General features: G+C 39.0%; 1 protein-coding gene across 3 annotated transcripts in view; it reads left to right on the top strand.

Moving 5' to 3' along the window:
* cttnbp2 (cortactin binding protein 2) overlaps nt 1-24,506 on the top strand; it is a 169,193-nt gene that overhangs the window by 131,554 nt on the left and 13,133 nt on the right. For all 3 annotated transcript variants that reach the window (XM_059978307.1, XM_059978306.1, XM_059978308.1), the window contains 6 exons: nt 3,449-3,607; nt 10,141-10,328; nt 14,991-15,169; nt 16,159-16,358; nt 20,153-20,335; nt 22,237-22,300. In XM_059978307.1, the coding sequence (XP_059834290.1) occupies nt 3,449-3,607; nt 10,141-10,328; nt 14,991-15,169; nt 16,159-16,358; nt 20,153-20,335; nt 22,237-22,300 (973 nt within the window). The remainder of the gene's footprint in view (nt 1-3,448; nt 3,608-10,140; nt 10,329-14,990; nt 15,170-16,158; nt 16,359-20,152; nt 20,336-22,236; nt 22,301-24,506) is intronic.

Below are 24,506 nucleotides of genomic sequence, written 5' to 3'. Positions count from 1 at the left end.
CTAAAACTAACCTGGCAGTACTTGAAATCTAAATTTAAACTTTACTACATATTCAAAGCTGTCTTAGAAAAGGAATTTTCTTACAAGGCCAGCATTAGCTATAGGGTACTAAAAATACAATAACTGTATTGATTCATCAATTAATATCTGCCCCAGCCCCAAGATGCTCATAAGAAGCTTGCATGTTAATAAAACAGACCACAAGATGGCGGTGTATTATGCTGTGCCATTAAATTGGAACTTCCTGTCCCTTTTATAGAACTTTATTGGATTTGTTTATGGACAAGGAAGAGAAGTTATTGTGGATTGCATTGGTTATAAAGAAAATATTAAAAGCCTATTGCAGGATAATTTTGGCTCCTTGGGCTTCAATGCAGCAAAGATATTCATCTGGAATTTTACTGGGAAATTTTATTGTGGGTTCTATTATGGGAAGCACAATGGGACTTAAGCACAATGGGACTTAAGCCAAATGGTGTTTATTATAGGTAAATGAAGTGGGACTTCAGCCATTGTGAACCATTGATGAACAATCAGAGTCAGGTTTATTATCACTGACATATTTCATGAAATTTGTTGTTTTGCACAGTGCAGTGCAATATGCAAAATATTAATGTAAGTTACAATAAGAAATATATAAATGAATGGTGCAAATAGAAGGCAAAACAGGGAGGTAGCATTTATGGGTTCATGGACTGTTCAGAAAACTGATGGTGGACAGAAAAAACCTGTTCCTGAAATGTTGAGTGTGTGTCTAGGCTCCTGTACCTCCCCACTGATCGTAGCAATGAGAAGTGGGCTTGTCTTGGATGGATCACCTTTGATGATCTATTGGTAACAGAACGGTTACGTAACTATTCCACTAGAAATCACTGGTCACGCTACTTCAAATTAACATCGTAATAAGCAAGAATTTATGCATCATTCATTTTGAAATCTACGAGGGGTGATTGATAAGTTTGTGCCACAGGGTAGAAGGAGTCAATTTTAGAAAATTTAGCACATATATTTTTCCTACATTCACACACTTAGTCCAGTGATCATGGAGCAAACAGATCCCTTCTTTGTAGAAGTCGGCGTCTTGGACCTCCAGAAGTGGTCCACAGCACGGGGTGATTGATAAGTTTGTGGCCTAAGGTAGAAGAAGATGAGTTATTAACTTCAAACTTTCTGTGTTTTCACTCAAAGAGTTGAACTGCACTTGCAAGTAGCGAGAGCTGTATAACTCATCTCCTTCTACCTTGGGCCACAGACTTATCAATTATCCCTGCTGTGGACTACCTGGAGGTCCAAGACACTTGTTACATGTGCATGCAGTTCAACTCTGTGAGTGATTATGCAGAAAGTTTGAAGTTAATAACTCATCTCCTTCTACCTTAAGCCACAAACTTATCAATCACCCCTGCTGTGGACCACTTCTACAAAGAAGGGATCCGTATGCTCCACGACCACTGGACTAAGTGTGTACATGTAGGAGGGGACTATGTTGAAAAATAAATGTGGCAGGTTTTCTAAAGTTGACGCCTTCTACCTTAGGCCATGAACTTATCAATCACCCCTCGTAAATACACTTCCTTTAATATTCTGCATGTTCTTTGCATAAATACTTTAAATGATCTAGATAAAATTTACCCATTGGTTGAATGTGGTAAATGAAACACATAATTAGCAATGAAGTATTACACTTTCAAGAAAATGTCAAACAGACCTACATTATGGTTGGTAATGAACTGAGTAAGGATGTAGTCAAAAATAATGGGTAACTATGTCTAGACGGCAATTCACAAAATAACTAGGATCCTTAATTACATTTCTGTGTAACATAGAGCATAATGTGGAAAGGGTCATTCTCTTTCTGTGGTGACCTAATCGAGCCATGACTTGATACCAACGAGTCAGGAGGTATTCAGAGCTTGAAAGTTTAAAAAGAAACTAAAGATATCGACTGTCTAAAGTAAACTCAGGAAATGCTGGAATTGTGTAGCAGGCCACACTGCATCTATGGGAAGAGAACCTGACATTAACCTGAAACATTAACTCTGTTTTTTTTCTCCCATGGATCTGGCCCGACCTATTAAGTATTTCCAACATTTTCTGTTTTTGCTTTGTATTATATTATAAAGATTAAGCAGCAGTGCAGAGAATAAGCAGGTAAATCCCTACACAGAGGATACTGGAGAAATGTCGACTTTTCAGGCTTCAAATGAAGCAACTCAAACAAGGAACTGTTCCAAGTAGCTTTGATTTATTACATCCTGTTTGGACATTAGTAGTTGGAAGAGAGGCACAGAGACAAACTGATGAAAAAGATTTGGAACTGATGTCTGTAGATTGAAGTTTTGGATAGCATAATGGAGGCGAAATTTAGGATAATTCAAGAGACAGTTGAGCAGTGTGATGATGGACCCTGGGGATTGTTCTGAACTAACATTGATTGGAACTTGTTATTCAACTGTACGTCCTAATTAAATAACATGAGACAACAAGCAAGACATTTGTGTAATGCATAAAATTTGAACTTTTGTATTGTTTTCAATTAAGTATGTTGGCATGAGTATAGCATTCTGCTTGCTGTATATTCAGAGCATAGCATGCCTTGTTTCCTTTCCCACTCATTTAATTTTAACTTCATGCCAAACAGCTTCTTCATTTGATTTCTGTTCATGCAGCTTTTGCTCCATCATTGATTTACCCAATAAGATTGATCTGGTTGATAATGTGTATGCCATGGCCTTACTGGTTTTCTGCCTGTATTCTGCTGAATTATCTTGAGAAAACTTGATTCATTCACCTTATTTTTCATCATGGGCCACAAACTAAACAACGGCGTGCTTGAAAGGCTACTTCCAGAAATATTTCAGTATGTTTTCGGCAGACTGATGAGATGAAGTTTGTTTTTTCTTTGTCCTGTAAAGCTGCTGACTTTGAACAAGTCAAAGCTGGGTTGTAAAAAAGATGCATTGAATTGCCCAGTTAATGCTGAGCCTCCGCTCTTTACCGTTAAAACATTGCCTTAGCAGTAACAATATTGAGAGGATTTAAAATTCAACAGCAAACCAAGTAATGAATGAAAGCCGAGAATAATACATGACTTCTAAAGGTCACGTACAAAGAAAAGTGTGGGTCCTAAACCACAGTATTGGTACCAAGTGTGAACTGGACATAGGCATTCATAAATTACTGTCACAAGTTATATGAACATGTTTGAGTCTCTAATTTTAAAATTACTTTTAATATAACTTTATGGAGCAACAGATGTGTGTTTCACGTCTGTATTAAAATAAAATGTTATTGTATATTTGTGAAATCAAAAGTTAATTTTAATTATTTGGGAACCATATATTTGGCTTCGTGGAAGGCTAGAAATTATAAGTGCAGCAATTTTTCTTCAAATTGTGCAACAAATTTTAAGAGCTCTTAGTTACTCACTGTATTTAATGTGTTTCAGGTATCCTGGTACCTTTGAAGCAGTCTTTTGTTACTGAGAAGGTAACTGTAGTCTTGATGAAAAACCTGGAGACAGCTGCTTCACTTTCAGAGTTTCTAGGTGAACTTCTGGATGCCCTAGAAAACCGAGGCGCTGAAAATGCCTTCACTTTCCAGCATGGTACAGTGTCACCTATTTTTATGTTTAGTCTATTATAAATATAAAAAAAATATGCATAACAAGTCACTTAGTGACAAGCTGACAAGCTTCAGGATTAAGGATTGTCAGTATGATGTGGAAATGCAGGAAATGACGAACTCTAATTTGGATCATTTCATGGCACAACAATGGCAGTTGTTTCTAATTTACCCTGTGGGAGGCTGATCTATATCAGCAGATCCTGAAGAGAGCACATGCTGCACAGGGACTTGGAAATGTCATCATGGTGTCACACTCCATTTCCTGCTCTGGATTTCAAGAAACCTTGGAGTCTGCCACTGTGTCAGTTAAAATTAGCAATGTGATTTTTTTTAATTTTTGAGGTAATAATCTATAAAATAAAGTAGCTGATTGTCATTTTTCTCTACAATATATTCTACCACTTGAATACCAATTAAATGATATGCGTGTTTGCAACTTCTTGAAATTCTGCTGAAGATAATATTCTAAAATTGTGGTAAAACATTTGTGTTTCCTTTAGTCAAAAAAATAGCCAGACCTATTTTGCTGAGCAGTTTCACTTTCTTGCCCAAAAAGGTCCTGGAATCTCGAGCAAAGAACAAAATGCTGAAGGAATTAAAGGTGTCAAAATTTTGGTCATGATGTCCAGGTGAATAGTTTTGACCCAAAATGTCAGCTGTCCATTTCCCTCCAAAGATGCTCTTTGACCTGCTGTGTTCTTCCAGCAGTTTGCTTTTTGTGCTCTGTATAGGGCTTATCTGGCAGGAGTGCATGTCCGGTGGTAGCATGTCAACTGGTCACTGGTTGATTTCAATTTCAACTGAAGTTACATAGTGTCTCTGCAACTGGTCACTGGTTGATTTCAATTTCAACTGAAGTTACATAGTGTCTCTGCAACTGGTCACTGGTTGATTTCAATTTCAACTGAAGTTACATAGTGTCTCTGCTCCCATTTTCTTATTCCCACTAAACTTCAAAAATTCAATGGTACACTTTTTATGTAATATCACCACCTAATGCAATGTTCATAGTGAGAATATTAATGGAAACACAGGATCCGATGAGGCAGGATGAACATTGTACAATAAAGTAGATATAATAGCAAAGAAACGGTTGCGTAGCAGTTAGCACAGCACAATTACATCTTCGGGTGTCAGAGCTTGGACTTAAACCCCTGCAGGTCTGTACGGAGTCTCTGTACATACTCCCTGTGGAACATGACAGTTCCCTCTGGGTCCTCCTGTTTCGTCCCACAGTCTAAAGATGTGCCAGGTAGTTAGTTGGTCGTTGTAAGTTGTCCCGTGATTAGGTTAGGGTTAAATCAGGGCTGTTGGGAGTTACTGGTTGGTGAGTTTCAAAAGGCTAGGAGAACCAGTTCCATGTTGTATCTCTAAATAAAATAAAATCTTTTCCTGTGACCACAACTTGCTCTAAAATGAAGACTTTACATCTGGGCGTCACGATAGTGTAGCGGTTATAGGTTTATATATAGGCATATGTTAGTCTCGAGAGACCATGGATTTGCACCTTAGAAAGTTTCCAGGCCGCGAGCCTGGGCAGGGTTGTATGAGAGACCGGCAGTTGCCCATGCTGCAAGTCGCCCCTCTCCACACCACCAATGTTGTCCAAGGGAAGGGCAAGGGCCGATACAGCTGGGCACCGGTGTCGTCGCAGAGTAATGTGTGGTTAAGTGTCCCGCTCAAGGACACAACACGCAGCCTTAGCTGAGGCTCAAACTAGCGATGTTCAGATCGCTAGACCAACGCCTTAACCACTTGGCCATGCGCCAACACTGTAGCGGTTAACACGAAGCTATTACTGCTTGGGGTGACAGTGTTTGGAGTTAAAGTCGGACATCATCTGTCCTTCCTGTGGGATGCGTGGGTTTTCTCCAGATCCTCTGGCTTCCGCCCACAACAGAAGGGCCTGTTTTGCACTGTATCTCAATAAATAAATAATGATGTCAGAGATATACCCCAACATTGAGATTTAGTTCCCATTATGCACTGAATGAATCCTAGTGGTGGGTATATCCCACAGTTGCTACTGCAGGTGCCTGCTATAATTCTGGTTAACGTCAAGTAAAAAGAGTTATTAGAAATGCTCCATCACAGTCACTACTTCAGAAGCCTCAACATAATTCCAGCCTCAATCGAGATGCAAAGCTGCCATCATCTCCTCTTGATTAGAACATTGTTTTTGGGTCTAAGCTGTGCATTCGTGCAAAAGGCTCGATTCCCAACTTGATACTGGTACTCTGTACTTGACAGTGTGAATCCTTGAGAGTTTCACTGACATCTTATCTGTGGGCACAGGAGTAAGGTTTACCTGCACTTCTGGCAATCAGCTCTGAATCAGATGCGTCCTTTTGTTAAATGAATCCAATTAACATTCAAGCCTAATGTCATACCTTACCTTTGAATGCCTCATTATTCCCTGGTGTTTGAGATACTACATTTTAAACTAATCAGTGAAAATGGTACTTTCAAAATAACATTTTGCTTTATTACATTAATAATATGCCAACATTTATAATCTAGTGAATTCCTTGGAAAATAGCTGAAAGTCAGTGACAGTTAAATATTGTGAAAAAAAAAATCCCTTATTTTGGAGTCCTGAATTCCTTAAATTTTCTAGAATTCTAAAATGCAACCACAAAATGATTTTACACAAGTATTCTATACTGAAACTGAAACTTTTTAAAGATGAACTTTGGTTATGAAGCCCATGAAACACTACCTCACTACTTGTTTTTTTTACCTTTTTTTGCACTAATTTAATTTCTTGAAGGTGAGAGGGGGGGTAGGTTCAAGGTGGATGTGAGGAGCACGTGGTGGTGGTGGTTGCTTGGAACGCGCTGCCTGGTAAAGTGGTAGAGGCAAATACATCAGAGGCTTTTAAGAGGTGTTTAGATAGGCTCATGAATGTGAAGAAGATGGCGGGGTTGTGTAGGCAGGAGGGATTACTTTTGGGGTTTTTTGATTTATTTATTAGTTGGTTTAGCACAACATTGTGGGCCGAAGGGCCTGTTCCTGCGTTGTACTGTTCTATATTCTATACACTGTATTTGTCCTCAATGAGAGTTAAACAACCTCAGCCATTCACCACAATTCATCTTCAGAACACTTCCTCTATTCTTAAGCAGCATGTTACTACACCAAATTGGAAAATAAATCAAGTGTTCTTTGTCCAACAGCACTACTAATGCATGTATTGTATTTAATAAATCATATATTAAAGATCATTAATTACTAGTGGTTGCTGCAGAATGTATATCATTTAACAAGTCTGCAAAGACAGATTACTTGGGCGTTATGTTTCAGCATGCTATATTTATTTATTTAATTTAACCCACTGCTGTGTTTTTTTTTGAATAAATGAAGCATACCTTATCAAGCTAAATGAGGGTATGGATAGTTTAATACCTTATTAAGCTAAATGAGGCATGGATGGTTTTGATAGAACACATGAAAAATCAAAGGAGATAATTAACTCATGGCATCATTCAATATTGTATGAAATATTTGGAACATAACACATGTAAGTCATTTTTATCTCCTCTCATATGTTCTGTTCAAAGAACATGACTGATCTGTGACATAATGCCATGTCCCTGTATCGATTAATACTTCTGGTCAACAACAAAATAAATTTGATCCAACATAAATTGCCATTTTACTTTATGGTACATGTTTCATATTTATATCAACCTGTGCGCTGAGGTGTTCTCTAACTTAATCACCGCAAGGCTTGAGACTTTGGTTTTCCCAGCTGGCAGAGTTGTTTTTCTCAACATCATCATTTCCTATACCTTGAAGTTTATAATTATTATTTAACCTATTAAAATGCAAACAGCATGATCCTAATATCTAATCTTTTTTAATTTGAAGGGTAGGAATCCCGCTGTCAATTTGATTTTTCTACACTTTGTCCTCCAAGGTCAACGTTTCTATCCTTGTTAAAGGTGCATCAGAACTGCTCGTTACACTAAATGTAATAATTTAGGGTTTTATGGAATTGTATTAGTAGGCAGCCGTCGATCCCAGGGGATCATGGGTTTTCCCCTCTGGTGGACTGTGTCCTCTCCAGGGTGCAAGCCTGGGCGGGAAGATTTGAAGAACCGGCCGTTTCCCCTCTCCACGTCACTGATGTAGTCCAAGGGAAGGGCAGTCGCCGATACAGCTTGGCACCAGTGTCATCGCAGAGGTTGCCAGAGTGAAGTTGTGAACAACATCAAACTGACTTAGGGATCCCGGCTCTGGATTTCTTCCTCGGGATTTACTCCCAAGGCCTTTCCCGCGGGTAGGTATGGCCGCAGGGCAGCGGCGGTGTAAAGTCAGAGTTTTCCTTCTCCTAGGCAGGCTGCCGTTCATGGCTGACGAGCCCCACCTGCCTGAAGCAACGGGTTTTGAGGCACCAATGGTCCACCTTTGCCCCTTTTCTTATCAATAGGAACAGTTCCGCTGGACCTAATGACTAAGCCACACGTGAAGGCCAAGAGTTGGATTTGGTTGTCAAAGGCTGTTAGAGATGCACGCCATTTGGAACTTATCCCCACAACCACGCCTGGCTATGACAACCTTAAGAATCAGAATCAACTAGCCCTGAAAATGGATGGCGCTGCAGTGCTGGGCCCATACCCAGCCATCACTGGCACAAAAATTGTATTATGAAGGTTATTACAAAATTAATGTAATAATTTTTCAAATCTCTGGAAATAGTGGTTGGTGTTGCTTTAGACTTGATTATTTTCTGGGCATATCCATGGCATTTTAATAATCTTTGCACAAGTCATTATGAAGCACTAGAGGTTTTAGATTTAGGAGAAAGGTACTCTGTCGTCTTTGAAAAATTATTTCTTGCTTTCTATTTCAGTATATGTTAATTAAGGACATATCATAACGATAGTTACAAAAGGATATTACCTAAGGCACTGAGGGTCTGTTGACAAAATCCTGATATCAACTTGGAAATTATTCAAATATCAAATTTTATTGTCTAATCTACCATTCAATAATGCCATCATGGTGACATTATATGCGGTAAAATATAACTCAATACAGAATGTATTTATATCCTACTTTTTAAAAATTTTTATATGTTTCTTTTCCTTCCATGTACAGACATGTGCATCTATGAGGTTTGCTTAAATAGAGGGGAAAATTAGAAATTCATCCATTCCAATTTACTGTGACATACAAGAAGATATTCAATCCATCAGGTCCTTGCCTGCTCCCAACAGAGCAATCTTATCAGTCCCATTCTTCTCTAGTCCTGCTTCCTATTCAGTCCCTTTGATCCTCTTGCCATGTAGCTGAGAGATAATTTATCAGATCCATTTATCATATCAGCACATTACTGGTGCTAATAAAATTGCTCTGCCCCAAATATATCAGTACAAATAAGAACAAAATTAGAATTATTTTTAGGAAAGTTTTGAAATAATAAATATGTTGATATCTTATAAAGTATCTTTTGATGCAGAGATACAGAGATATGCCTAATAATTTAAATATCTTCTTCTTGGGCCCTTGGTTCCCAGTGGTTGACCTCCTGAGTCCACTGTCAAAAGTCAGTGGTACAGTTGGAGTTCATCAGAGTTTCTGTAATCCATGGTATCACTGTACAGGGGATTATCCTATACTGCTTCATAGCCCTGTTGGACACCCTTGCCTGTTTCCACCTCTCTCAGCTGAAGTATAAATTTTCTGTATTAAATTCCTCCTGCAGAACTTCTGCAACCATAATAGAAGAACAGATTCAGAAGAAAAATCAATACTAAAAAAAAATAACAATATTGCAGTTCTAAACTTTCACTTAACACACCGTTATCAAACTACCTTAAATACTTTCCAAATACAGTTAGGGTGTCCAACTGTCCCATTTTGGATAAGGCTTAGGAAGGTGTACACAGAGGAGAAGAAAAGGAATGTCAAAGTAAAGTTTGGAATGCAGCAGGAAAAATAAAGAACTATGATGCATCTCATGTAATACTGGTTAATGCACTGAAGCACTAATCAAGGGACAAGAAACTTTGCACTTCAGGTAGTTATAGGAACAGGACTGGGAGATTATTGAAAATACATGAGTAGACCGTTACTTCTTTGGAAAATGATAACTGCTCGGTAAGATATATGGTACTGGAAAATATATTTTGGATCCAGAAATAAAATGCTACAGGCACTGGAAATTTGTAATAACATGTTGGAAATAATCATCAGGGCAGGCAGCATCATTGGAGGTAGAACCAGCTAAAGCCAGACTGTCTCTTTTTTAAAATCAGAGGCATTGTGAAAATTCTGAAGCAGCTCAGTTGCCTCCCTCATTTTTATTCACTAACTTTTCTTTTCAAATTGTCAAGCCTCCTGTGTAGAGGTTCTACAGCATAATGGAGTTTTATGAAGTTGTAAAAGGAATAACTTGCAGATTAGTTTTCCACATTGCAAGTCCAGATAGATGTCACATTCCATAGCATTAAAGTACTGTAATTAACAGCGTCTGTTCACTATTCTATTATTACTTCTGATTTACAGTCAATGGAAATTCAGATACCTATTACTTCAAAGAAGATGGTTTTCTGATAGGAACAATGACAAAGACAAAGCTTCAAAGTTCAGATTTAATGGTGCAACAACATTTTCGATGGGTACAGCTTCGATGGGATGTGGAGCCTATCAGTGGTTTGCTTCAAAGATTCCTCAAAAGACAAGTTATTCACAAGGTAAGAACACTTCCTTGTGATGGTGATTTGTAACGGAGATTATATTACGAATTGACCTGACTTTACAGCAAGTTATCAAAAAAGGAATTTATTTTTATGATACTAGTGTTCAACATTCTTGAACTTAATTGGCCAGTCCTTATCTATTATCCTTTTGCCAAATATATGTGGAGTAAAGTAGAATTATTGCTCACTCTAGTTCCTTTTTCAATAATTTCAGTATTATGCCATCTTGCAACCTATTTAGCCACTGAGTATTCTTCTGCAAAGCAGAAGTTGGTCATGTTAAGAAAATGAATAACCCACCTGTATCAGAATTATATTTTTTTTATCTCTGACATATAAAATAAAATTTGTTGATTTGCAGCATCAGTATACTGCAATACGTAAAAAATAACTAAGTTACAGTAAGAAATACATAAAAAATTAAATAAGTTGTGTAAAAATATGTAAAATGCTGCCTCCAATTCTCTTATTGTTTCAGTGTAGATTAGTAGAGTTAAATCCTAAATAGCTATGCAGATGAATAAAATTAGTTACTTTTAAACTTCTAATTAGCACTGTTATTTTAATCTGCAATTAATCAAAAATAAAATTAGAAGATATGAGCAAGTTAAACAAGGATTAGCTTTGAATCAATCTTAAAGGCCAAGTTAGCTGTAGATCTATTGCAGTATCAGGTTTAAGGAGATATGGTCATAGAGCTAAGCTACAGTAAATAGTGAGCATTAAACCCATCTGTATATTAACTTGATCTATATCATGATTAACAAGAAGAGATGGATGATTAAACCTGAAACGCTTCTGGTTAAGGTTACTAATCAATGAGATTTTTGATCTTACCCCTATTTCTTGCTAAGTTACCTGAAACTAATGCAAGTTGTACCACAATTATCGTTTTACTTTTGAATGGAAAGGCAGTCTAGGTTCCTGATTATCATTCCTCTGCAGCTAATTTGGCAGGTAACTGGCTAAACACTTTACCTGGTTTAACTAGGGCTGTTTTGGTGGAACTTCATTTTGCCAAAAGTCTGGTAAAGCTTGCCAACATGAAATGAGCCACCAAATCAGAACCAGTGGAATTGTTCCCCCTAAAAAGATTAAGTCTTCATAAGGAAAGTGCAACAAGATTGGTGTACAATGGATGTAGAGTGAGTTAAGAGATGAAGTAAGCCTTTTGGTGTTGCAGCAAAAGCTGAGAAGCCTAATTCCCAGTTTGAAACAGTTGTTCAGCCATATTTTGCAGCCACTGAAGTTCGCTGCTGACTACAAAGATCTAGTAATATCTGTGTCATGGAATTTCCCATTTCCTCTTTGTTTGCTTTTAATTATCATTATAACGGGACAAATGGTGTCCCGGTACCGGTAGTGATACTATCAAGAAGCTGAACAGACAGTCTCATGGAAGAATTAACACAGACACCAAATCAAGGAGAAAAATGCATCATTTTAGCAAGGAACTGAACATAATATAAAACAAGAATAGACAATGAGTAGGAGACGAAATGTCATTAACTTACAAATATATTGTAAAACAGATTAATGGTAAAATGTCAGGTGGAGATTGTCTACCATATAACAGTTACAGCACGGAAACAGGCCATCTCGGCCCTTCTAGTCCGTGCCGAATGCTTACTCTCACTGGCCCGCACTCAGTCCATAACCCTCCATTCCTCTCCTGTCCATATACCTATCCAATTTTACTTTAAATGACAATACCGAACCTGCCTCTACCACTTCTACTGGAAACTCGTTCCACACAGCCACCACTCTCTGAGTAAAGAAGTTCCCCCACGTGTTACCCCTAAACTTTTGCCCCTTAACTCTCAACTCATGTCATCTTGTTTGTAGCTCCCCTACTCTCAATGGAAAAAGCCTATCCACATCAACTCTAAATATCCCCCTCATAATTTTAAATACCTCTATCAAGTCCCCCCTCAACCTTCTACACTCCAAAGAATAAAGAACTAACTTCTTCAACCTTTCTCTGTAACTTAGGTGCTGAAACCCAGGTAACATTCTAGTAAATCTTCTCTGCACTCTCTCTAGTTTGTTGACTTCTTTCCCATAATTCGATGACCAGAACTGTACACAATACTCCAAATTTGGCCTTACCAATGCCTTGTACAATTTTAACATTACATCCCAACTCCTATACTTAATATTCTGATTTATAAAGGCCAGCATGCCAAAAGCTTTCTTCACCACCCTATCCACATGAGATTCCACCTTCAGGGAACTATGCATCATTATTCCTAGACCACCTGTCCTACTGCATTCTTCAATGCCCTACCATTTACCATGTATGTCCTATTTTGATTAGTCCAACCAAAATGTAGCACCTCACACTCATCAGCATTAAACTCCATCTGCCATCTTTCAGCCCACTCTTCTGACTGGCCTAAATCTCTCTGCAAGCTTTGAAAACCTACTTCATTATCCACAACACCACCTATCTTAGTATCATCTGCATACTTACTAATCCAATTTACCACCCCATCATCCAGATCATTAATGTATTTGACAAACAACATTGGACCCAGTACAGATCCCTGAGGCACATCACTAGTCACTGGCCTCCAACCTGACAAACACTTATCCACCACTACTCTCTGGCATCTCCCATCCAGCCACTGTTGAATCCATTTTACTACTTCAATATTAATACCTAACGATTGAACCTTCCTAATTAACCTTCGGTGTGGAAACTTGTCAAAGGCCTTACTGAAGTCCATATAGACAACATGTACTGCTTTACCCTCGTCAACTTTCCTAGTAACCTCTTCAAAAAATTCAATAAGATTTGTCAAACATGACCTTCCACGCATAAATCCATGTTGACTGTTCCTAATCAGACCCTGTCTATCTAGATAATTATATATACCATCTCTAAGAATACTTTCCATTAATTTACCCACCACTGATGTCAAACTTACAGGCCGATAATTGCTAGAGCAATACACCAATCCTCCAGCACCATCCCCGTTTCTAATGACATTTGAAATATTTCAGTCAGAGCTCCTGCTATTTCTACACTAACTTCCCTCAAGGTCCTAGGGAATATCCTGTCAGGGCCTAGAGACTTATCCACTGTTATATTCTTTAAAAGTGCCAGTAGTTCCTCTTCTGAAATCATCATAGTTTCCATAACTACCCTACTTGTTTCTCTTACCTTACACAATTCAATATCCTTCTCCTTAGTTAATACAGAAGAAAAGAAATTGTTCAAAATCTCCCCCATCTCTTTTGGCTCCACACATAGCTGTCCACTCTGATTCTCTAAGGGACCAATTTTATCCCTCACTATCCTTTTGCTATTAATATAACTGTAGAAACCCTTTGGATTTATTTTCACTTTACTTGCCAAAGCAACCTCGTATCTTATTTTAGCTTTTCTAGGTTTCCTCAAGCACCTCATTTACTCCATGCTGCTTATATTTATTGTAGATATCTCTCTTTTTCCAAACCAAGTTTCCAATATCCCTTGAAAACCATGGCTCTCTCAAACTTTTAACCTTTCCTTTCCACCTAACAGGAACATGAAGATTCTATACCCTCAAAATTTCACTTTTAAATGACCTCCATTTCTCTATTACATCCTTCCCATAAAACAAATTTTCCCAATCCACTCCTTCTAAATCCTTTCACATTTCCTCAAAGTTAGCCTTTCTCCAATCAAAAATCTCAACCCTGGGTCCAGTCCTATCCTTCTCCATAATTATATTGAAACTAATTGCATTGTGATCACTGGACCTGAAGTGCTCCCCAACACATACCTCCATCACCTGACCTATCTTATTCCCTAACAGGAGATCCAACACTGCCCCTTCTCTATTTAGTACCTCTATGTATTGCTGCAAAAAACTATCCTGCACACATTTTACAAACTCCAAACCATTCAGCCCTTTTACAGAATGGGCTTCCCTGTCAATGTGTGGAAAATTAAAGTCTCCCACAATCACAACCTTGTGCTTACTACAAATATCTGCTATCTCCTTACAAATTTGCTTCTCCAATTCTTGCTCCCCATTAGGTGGTCTATAATACACCCCTGTAAGTGTTACTACACCATCCCTATTCCTCAATTCCATCCAAATAGCTTCCTAGACGAGCCCTCTAATCTGTCCTGCCAGAGGAGGGCCAGGGACCGCATGGGAGGTGGGGAGGGGTAGGGTGGGTGAGTGACGTGGGTGCAGACATATCCTGCCCTGTGCAGCAGGCAAAGTAATTTAATTCCAATTTGTTTATTGTTCATTACAAAATGTCCCTCCCCTCTCCCTTCCCCTTTTCCCAGGTATCATTCCCCTGTCCCTGCTCCCTTCCCACACTCAGTCCAAAAGAGAGACCCATATCAGTATCAGGTTTATCATCACTCACATGCATCATGAAATTCGTTTGTTGTTTTTTTTTTGCAACAATTCAGTGCAATACATACAATTATTACAGGACTGTGCAGAAGTCTCAGGCACCCTAGCTATATATAAGCTCTTGCAAATCGGAAACTTGAAAATATCAGATGCAGTGATGTTAACACTGTTGGTTTTACCTTCATTTCAATCTCAAAGTTATTGACAATAGGATTCTAATTTAATGATGATTACTATGTATATGTTAAGTATTTTCATATGCACTTAGCTGGTTACATCATACAATACTTCTCAGTTTCAAGGCCAGTTACCAGCTCCCTCTGATCCAGTACGCAAGGCTGTCCAGTGGGTATGCACAGTCTGGTACCAGCTGAATTCCTACTTGTCCCGGTTGGGAACGCCTGAGGCTTTGATAGGACCAAGAGATTTCTTTTCCTGTCCAATCATGCCAGGCCAGGTGCAGCCTATAATGAGGTACGTTTCTGTTTCCTTGCGTCTCATTCTTTTAAATTGTCATGTATTGCAAAACAAATCGTTCCTGCTGGTTCACTTGGATTTCATATTTGGAGGGATAGAAAGAATGAATTAGTTGAAGATGTGTTATAAGTAAGTGCTGTAGGAATATCTTGATTTTAAGTAGATTTTTGGGCCTGAGGTTGTTGCTATTTTAACTTAAAATAGCATTCACTTGCAATTTTAGATATGTAAATATTATCTGTTTTGATTCAAATCAAAGAATGTATAGATAATGTGAAATATATTCACAATATTCGTAAAAAATAATGTCAATGTTTGTAATTTTCAGGGAATATTCACTGCTTGTAAACATTCTGAACCAAAATGATCTAATGCAAGTGCAAAAAGTGTCCTGTGATCTTTAGTAGATATAGAAGGGAGTTATAAATTCCAAAAACTACTGGAGAATTTCAGTTGTTTATTTGTAAAATGTCCCTGTATAAATCAGATCCTAATTCAAGACTGGAATTTATTCAATACTGATTTAATATACCTTTTTGTTAAGAATAAATTATACTTAACTTGATAGCCATAACCACCGCCCTGAAACCCAAGTGATTTACACATTACCAAGTTTTTCCACCAGTTCAGAAAATATATGTGCATGGACAAGAATTATGTTTTATGGCCTTAAAGAGCACATTACATTAACAAGGTGGGTGTGTGTGTGTGTGTTAAATTGTTTGTTTGCTCTCAGTTGTGGCCAAAATTGGTGTGGCTGCATTTATTGTCCCATCTTAATTCCCTCAGAAGTACAAGAGGGCCTTTTGAACTGTTGTATCCTTGTTTAAGGTTAACTAATTTTCTTAGTTTTATACTGGCCCGATGGCAGTAAAGGAAGGTCATATAAATGCGTGTGACATTTGACTTTGTATTCTAATAACATTGAGTTTCTTATTCTCTCATTGTACTTTTTGATGTACCCATCATTTTTCTTGCATTTGCAGCTGGATGGCCAACTTGTGGAATAATGTGATTGCTCCCGGAGTGGAAGAAGCTATTCTTTCCCGAGCCTCAGTAAAGAAATCTCGACAAAGGCAGCCTGTACGTAAGAGCCTTAATCAGGGGCAGCAGGCCGTTGTCAAGGCTGCTCTGAGCATCTTACTCAACAAAGCTGTACTACACGGCTGTTCTCTTTCCAAACAAGGTAAAAGAATACATTTAACTCAGTCTGACTATATAATAGCTCTACCTCTTTAACTAGCATAACCCGTCTGATATAGAAATGAGAATGCCACTGATCAGTTGGTAACTGGTTTTTCAGCTGTAAGTTAAAATCATTCCTACATGGTTTGAATTGAGAAATCTAGGTTGATAATCTGTTAATAATAATCCAGCTGTCTAGGTGTATTGTAAAATTGAATCTGTCTTTTTGATAAAGTGACCATACAGTTAGTGTTGCTTCCTCCGGATTCTAGAAGACTGATTCAACTCTAAGCTTCCATGCTCTCCGTCTCTCTTTGACCGGGCACGTTTATTTTATCTTATTGAAATACAGTGTGGGATAGGTCCTTGCAGCCCTTTGAGCAACCCCCATCTCAACTCTAGCCTATTCACAGGCCAGTTTACAATGACCAATTAACCTGCCAATCGGTACAGTACGTCTTTGGACTGTGGGAGGAAACTGTTGCACCCCGAGGAAACCTGCGGTCATAGGGGAAACGTACAAACTCCTTAAAAGCGGTGGCAGGAATTGAACCCAGGTCGCTGGTACTGTAAGGCATTGTGCTAACCACTATGCTACAGGACCATACAGTTCTGTAGAGTGTTTATCTTCACTAATGTCCCAAAGATGGACTATGAATTAATTGGCTTTTTGGTATAAGTCAGTGGCTAAACAATCAGAGAGAGAGGTTTATAAGAGAGAATAAATTGCAGAGGTGCAAGGCAAGGAATTAGGTGGAAATACCATGGCTGGGATTGCTCTGTTGGGAATCCAGGTACATCTGGTGGACCAAAAGGGTGTCTCCTTTGTCTTGGTAAGACTGTGAGTAGCCCATTCAGTTGGACACTGTTAAATAGACATAAATGTCCAATGGCTCTATTTCAACATGGAGCTATTCCACATAACCGAACCAATATACTGTGTCTTTTGTACACCATTTAAGAAAAAAAGCATATTACTAGTCATTTAAACTTCAGCTAACCGCTTCTCCTTCCATTCACACCTGCCTGTCCACCATGGAGCAATACCTTATCTCCCGCCTAGGTAGCCTCCTACCTGCCAGCATGAACATTCAACTCACAGACCTCCGTTGATACCCCAACACCCCCCCCCCCTTACCCCCATCCTTATCTATTATTTTAGTCTGGTTCTCTTTCTCTTTTTTCCCCCCCTCGCTATAATCTCTCCCCAGCCCTACCTTTCTTTCTCTTTTATTTCCCATAATTCTCCACCTTCCCCCTAGCCCATTTCCCTCCACCCTACTGCTTCCTAGCTCTCTACTTCATCCCTCCCCCCACTTCTTATCCCCCCTCGACCATCCCATTTTACTTCACTCCTGATGAAGTGTTTTGGCCCGAAACGTCGTCACTACCTCCTCCCATAGATGCTGTCTGGCCTGCTGAGTTCTGCCGGCATTTTGTGTTTTTAATTTATTTCCAGCATCTGCAGATTCACTCGTGTTGCGTTAGTTTCCTTCTCTCTTTGTTCATCCCCCTCGTTCTCTCCCCTGCCATGGTTCCGTCCACTCAGCATTTTCTGCATCTCTGATGGCTTAGATCAAATATTTGTTGACTGTGGCAACCGAATCATCATAGAATTTAAAAAATAGAACACTCGTAGATCTTATCTTTTCTCAGAATGTTGCCATGATTGAGGTCTGGTCTATGCTTTCTAGATATTCACATTGAAGTATAAAGTAAGAGAATGCTAGATAATTTATTATTACAATGTAGTCTTTGGAGTACTGCAAGTTTGTCTTCATTGTTGCCTTGCTCACATTTAAGTGCTTGGTGGTGGGTGGTGGGTGCCGATGCTTTATTTTGCTGGTGGGGGGACAGGGGATTGTTGCTTTGCTGCTGCTTATGTGTGGGAGGGAGGGGAGCTGAGGGAGGACTTTGGGGTTCTAACATTTAACTATCGTTCATTCTTTGGGGGCACTCCTCTGTTTTCGTGGATGTTTGCGAAGCAAAAGCATTTCAGGATGTATATTGTATACATTTCTCCGGCATTAAATCTAGCTTTGAAACCTTTGATATCTATATTGTCTGCACACTGTTTTGTCCGAATACAAAACATTGTATAATTTTTCCCTCAGCGGACTTCTTTATACAAGATTTAGTTTATTGTCATTTAGAAACCACAAATGCAATGCAGTTAAAAAAATGAGACAACGTTCCTCCAGAATGATATCACAAAAGCACACGATAAAGCAGACTACAGCAGAAAATCCACATAACGTTTGGTAATCCCCAAATCCAGAGTCCGGAGAGGCTGCTGCACATTAATATCGCACTACCATCTTAGCACGTTCCCTGGGAAGGAACCCAACAGACAAAACAAGACTGCCCAGACACACCAAGTCAGGAGACCAACTCTACCACCCAACAAACCAAAAACTAAAGCTACAAGACCTACACAAAACCACATAGTTACATATAGTTATAGTTAACATATAGTTACAACAGTGCAGACAATACTATAATTGATTAAAAAAAAACAGACCATGGGCACAGTTCCATGTTCCGTGCAATAATTTACTTTTATAGTCACTAAATCACATTTTATGATTAGTTCTTTAACACTTCATGTCCTTTATTATATAAAAATTGTTAATATGCTAGTATGATCCTTTTCTTTTTGGCTCGTAAATGGTAATTAGTCCAAAAATTTGCAGCTGCTGTCATAGAGTTATTCAGCCCCAAATTGGACCCTTAAACCCACATTTGCCCATATAATATTTGCTTGTATAAGGACTGTATCCTCCTGCATCTTGACTGTTTGTGTCAAATGTCTCAAATTCATAGTAATTGTATCTGATTTCAGCACCACCTCGTAGTATGTTCCAGATATGAACCACTCTGTCTAAATCAAAAAGCCCTCAAATTCCTTTTAAATTCCTAGCTTTCAACCGATACTCTTGGTTGTTATACCTCTACAATGGAAAAGTAAGTTTAACCGTCTATGCCTTATCTACTCCTATTGGTCACCTCTCAGCCTCTTTCACTTCAGGGAAAATGAGCACAAACTTACCAGTCTCTTTTGGTAACCAAAGTCCTCCAATCCTGGTGAGCCTTTCTGCGCCCTCTTCAGCATAATCATATCTTTACTACAAACCGGGGCTGCATGAAATACTCTTAAATACATTCGGAATCAGAACCAAGTTTAGTATTATGAGCATATGTCACAAAATGTGGCAGCAGTACAATGCAATACGTAATAATCAGAAAAAGTAATACAAAAATAGAAATAATAAAAGTAGTGAGGTAGTGTTCATGGCTTCCATGCCCATTCAGAAATCAGATGGCAGAGGGGAAGAAGCTGTTCCTGAATTGTTGAGTGTGTCCTCTTAGTGCTTCTGTTCCTCCTTCCTGATGGTAGCAATCAGAACAAAGCATGACCTTCTAGAGTTGCAAGGTAACATCTGACTCTTATATTCTATGCCCCAGCATATGAAGGTTATACACAACTTAAGTCACCTTATCAACTTGGGTCACCACTTTTGGGAAATCATGGGCTTGGACCCCTAAGTTTCTCAGTTCTTCACACTCTGTCTTATCGTTATGTGGACAAAAACCACAGGCAGACCAGCTTTCTTTCACAGCTCGGCAATTTTGCATGCTTCTAGAAACATCTAATGGAAAAGTTAAAAGGCAAGGTATTTAATGAATATAGCCTGAATTAAATAAATAAAGGTCAAATTAAAATGTGACAGTGCAGTCTAGAAATAAATTTGCATGATGACGCCTGGTGAATCATATTGAAAAATCTAATTTCAGAGTTCGAAGAATGTGCATCAGAATTTCAAGGGTGGCATTTTCCTTTAACCATGATATCCAGTTACAAGACCAGCAAAAAGAAAATTGATAATGATGCTTGGCGGAAAGTGAGCACTACTCCTCACAAGAAGTCTGCTCATTCAATGTCGCAGTCATGGAACAAGCTCAAAGGGAATAGGGAGGGTAAGGCTCACTTCTCTGCAGTTCATTGTCGTGACGGACGTACTGCTTACATTCTCACTTGTCTGTGACATTCACTGTCACTAGCAGAGCAAAGAACATTGCTTTTAAAATAACGTTTCTAATGCAATCTTGAGAAGTGCATGATGAAAAGAAATTGTGAACTACAAACGTCCTTAATGAATTTATAACAAGGTTCATCCTCTTAAGAAAGTGTGTATGTTCCAGATAAGAATTTCAAGGAGAAAGCTGGAAATATTTAATGTTTGATTGATTGCCAACATGTTTTACCTCGGGTAGTCTCTGAATTAGAGGATAATTGTAGCATAGGAGAAGGCAGTTCAGCCTATCTGTTCCAGCTCGGTGTGAAAGCTTTTGAGCTAGTCCTACTCGCTCACTCTGTCTCACAGAGAATTGCAGGTTTTCACTTTTGTGTAAGCCTGCGGTACGTGGCTCATCAGATTCTGGCTCAGCTGACTCTCTGTTCCATTATGGGACTATCCATTGAGAGCAGAGCAGAGTCTTGCCAAAGCAAGGGCCCATATTCTCTCTATATCCTGCACTCACTGAAAGGAACATACCTGAGGAAGGTTAATCATACCTTTCAGAAAAGTAACTTATTCTATTTAATCTTACTTATTTTGTTAGTGTTTTATTTACATTTTTGATAGAGATTTAAATTTATTAAGCAAGTATATTTTTTTAAGAATCCGTTAGAGGCATTTAAAAACTGCTGAAGTGCTTTTAACAGCTGTAAAAGACTACCAAGGCCATTACAATAGACAATAGACAATAGGTGCAGAAGTAGACCATTCGGCCCTTTGAGCCTGCACCATTTTGAGATCATGGCTGATCAATTCTTATCAATACCCGGTTCCTGCCTTGTCCCCATATCCCTTGATTCCCCTATCCATAAGATACCTATCTAGCTCCTTCTTGAAAGCATCCAGAGAATTGGCCTCCACTGCCTTCCAAGGCAGTGCATTCCAGACACCCACAACTCTCTGGGAGAAGAAGTTTTTCCTTAACTCTGTCCTAAATGACCTACCCCTTATTCTCAAACCATGCCCTCTGGTACTGGACTCTCCCAGCATCTGGAACATATTTCCTGCCTCTATGTTGTCCAATCCCTTAATAATCTTATATGTTTCAATCAGATCCCCTCTCAATCTCCTTAATTCCAGCGTGTCCAAGCCCAGTCTCTCTGACCTCTCTGCGTAAGACAGTCCAGACATCCCAGGAATTAACCTCGTGAATCTATGCTGCACTTCCTCTACAGCCAGGATGTCCTTCCTTAACCCTGGAGACCAAAACTGTACACAATACTCCAGGGCTCACCAGGGCTCTGTACAAATGCAAGAGGATTTCTTTGCTCTTGTACTCAATTCCCTTTGTAATAAAGGCCAACATTCCATTAACCTTCTTCACTGCCTGCTGCACTTGCTCATTCACCTTCAGTGACTGATGAACAAGGTCTCCGAGATCTCTTTGTATTACTCCCTTACCCAACTCTGTACCGTTCAGATAATAATCTGCCTTCCTGTTCTTATTCCCAAAGTGGATAACCTCACACTTATTCACATTAAACGCCATCTGCCAAGTATCTGCCCACTCACCCAGCCTATCCAAGTCACCCTGAATTCTCCTAACATCCTCATCACATTAATCCTCATTACATTAAAGGACTTTTAGGATACATTGCCACATGTCACCTCACCAGCCCGAGCCAGAGGTCTCCCTGTCCAGTCCTCCACATGTGGAAAATGTGTTGGATATTGTAAGTAACAAGCCCAGGCATCAGGCCAGATTTGTGTCAATCCTATCCCACCCAGTGACTAAATGACTCAACAGTGATCTACACCAATTATGAGATGTGTTTGAATACCTCTCTCTTCTCCGAGCAGGAATTCAGCTTGTGTCAGAATTGCCGAAGAACTTCAACGAGTTGAATACGGCAACAAAACTACAGTAAGTTTGTGTTGGATATGGTACAGATTTCTTTATCTCAACAAAGAAGTTAAATCATGTGTAATTTAGTTGCTTCCTACTACTGGATTTAAGATTAACAGTTTGATTGAAGTTTTGTAAATATTTAAGCTAAATATTCATGTCATCAGTTGTTATCTGAAATGAGGGTTTCTCAGATTCACTGCAGTGGATTAAATTCCAAATTCATAAAATGGGCAATTCCAGCTGCATTGGATTTGTCCAAAAAATAGGTGTGTGCAAGATGTGTGTGCAGGTTCTATCATGATTATCTTTTTTTTATAAATTGCAAGTAGTTTCTGAATGGCATTTGATTGTCATCTTTGAAGTTTTGCTGGTGTCATTGAGCAGGTCGGTTTAAGTGCTGAATAATTACAGTTATTATGTGAAGGGTCAAGTTTTGCCTTTGGTTGGTCTGAATGTTTTTTGATGGAGTTTGACCAGATGTCCACTAGGTAAAAGACTCTGTTGTTGGAGCAATAGATCAGATTTCTGTGTTCCCATGGGCAGCACAGTTGGATTTTGTTTGTTGAGGATTTGTGTTGGTTATTCCCCGAGTATATAGACACGTTAATTTATTTTCAAGAAAATGGACAAATGATTTCTTCAATGGGTTTTGTTTGATGGAGATCGCAGAAGCAATCCACGAAACTACTGAAGTGACCTTTTGTTTCTTGCAGCTGGTAAATTATATAAATTTTGTAGATTTCCTTGTAAATCGACAAGGAAAGTATTTTCAATCTGAATGAATGACAAATGGCAAAATTTCATCTGAGCAGTAAATTTAAACTTAGATGACCATGGCTGCAAAACGTTTATGACTGGTAAGGTTTGCTGGCTTGGACAAGTTTTGCAGGTAACATTAAGCTAGGTGGGAGAGAACACTGTGAGGAGCGTGCATCGGGCTCCAGAGAGAGCTGGACTGATTGAATGAAGTGAGCAAATGGAGAATGTGAAGACGCAGAGGATAACTGAGAAGTTACTGACTTTAGTGACAAAACAGGTAAATAAATTACGTGAGCAATAGGAGATTAAGAAGGGGGAGTTACAGCTACAACTGCCAAATCCTTTTGCACCAATCAACAAAAAGGAATAAAGCAAATGATTCATTGTCCTTCATAGTGAGAGGAATTAAGTATATGGATGTCTTAGTGTGGCCAGAGAAATTGGGGCCATTGAATTCAGAAGAATGAGAGGTGACTTCATCAAAATTTACAAAATCTGTCTAGATGCAACAAAGATAAACATAATAATAACCAGATTGATTCCTGGGATGGCAGGACTTTCATATGAAGAAAGACTGGATCAACTAGGCTTATACTCACTGGAATTTAGAAGACTGAGGGGGGATCTTATTGAAACGTATAAAATTCTAAAGGGATTGGACAGGCTAGATGCAGGAAGATTGTTTCCGATGTTGGGGAAGTCCAGAACAAGGGGTCACAGTTTAAGGATAAAGGGGAAGCCTTTTAGGACCGAGATGAGGAAAAACTTCTTCACACACAAAGTGGTGAATCTGTGGAATTCTCTGCCACAGGAAATAGTTGAGGCCGGTTCATTGGCTATATTTAAGAGGAAGTTAGATATGGCCTTTGTGGCTAAAGGGATCAGGGGGTATGGAGAGAAAGCAGGTGCAGGGTTCTGAGTTGGATGATCAGCCATGAATGGCGGTGCAGGCTCGAAGGGCCGAATGGCCCACTCCAGCACCTATTTTCTATGTTTCTAATAGTGGAAGGCCAAAATTGGGATTAACTCCTTAAGGATGTGGGAGGGTCTTTTAGGGACTGAGATGAGCAGATTTTTCTTTACACACAGTGGTGAACCTGTGGAATTCTGTACCACAGAAGTCAGGTGAGGCCAGATCATTAAATATATTGAAGATATTGAAGATATAGAGATGGCTTAAATGATTAAAGACATCGAGAATGTCAGCACAGACTATTGAATTTGGATGCTCATCCCTGATCATTGAAAGGCAGGGCAGGCTCAAAGGGCCAAATGGCCTACTTCTGCCCCTGCTCCTAATTTCTATGTTTTATTTTTTCAACATAGCATCCAAGATCTCTAATAGATCTACCACACAAAGTAAAAACAAACAAAGAGAAAGGTTGATCTCAATCCAACACCAAGGAGACTGGGATAGTCATCTGTATGAAATTTGCCTGTGAATAGTTTCCATTTTCACTAG

The sequence above is a fragment of the Hypanus sabinus genome, chromosome 8, assembly GCF_030144855.1.
Source record: "Hypanus sabinus isolate sHypSab1 chromosome 8, sHypSab1.hap1, whole genome shotgun sequence".
Classification (NCBI taxonomy): Eukaryota; Metazoa; Chordata; class Chondrichthyes; order Myliobatiformes; family Dasyatidae; genus Hypanus; species Hypanus sabinus.
Note: the sequence above shows the minus strand (reverse complement) of the source record. Positions and strands in the feature narration are given on the sequence as shown.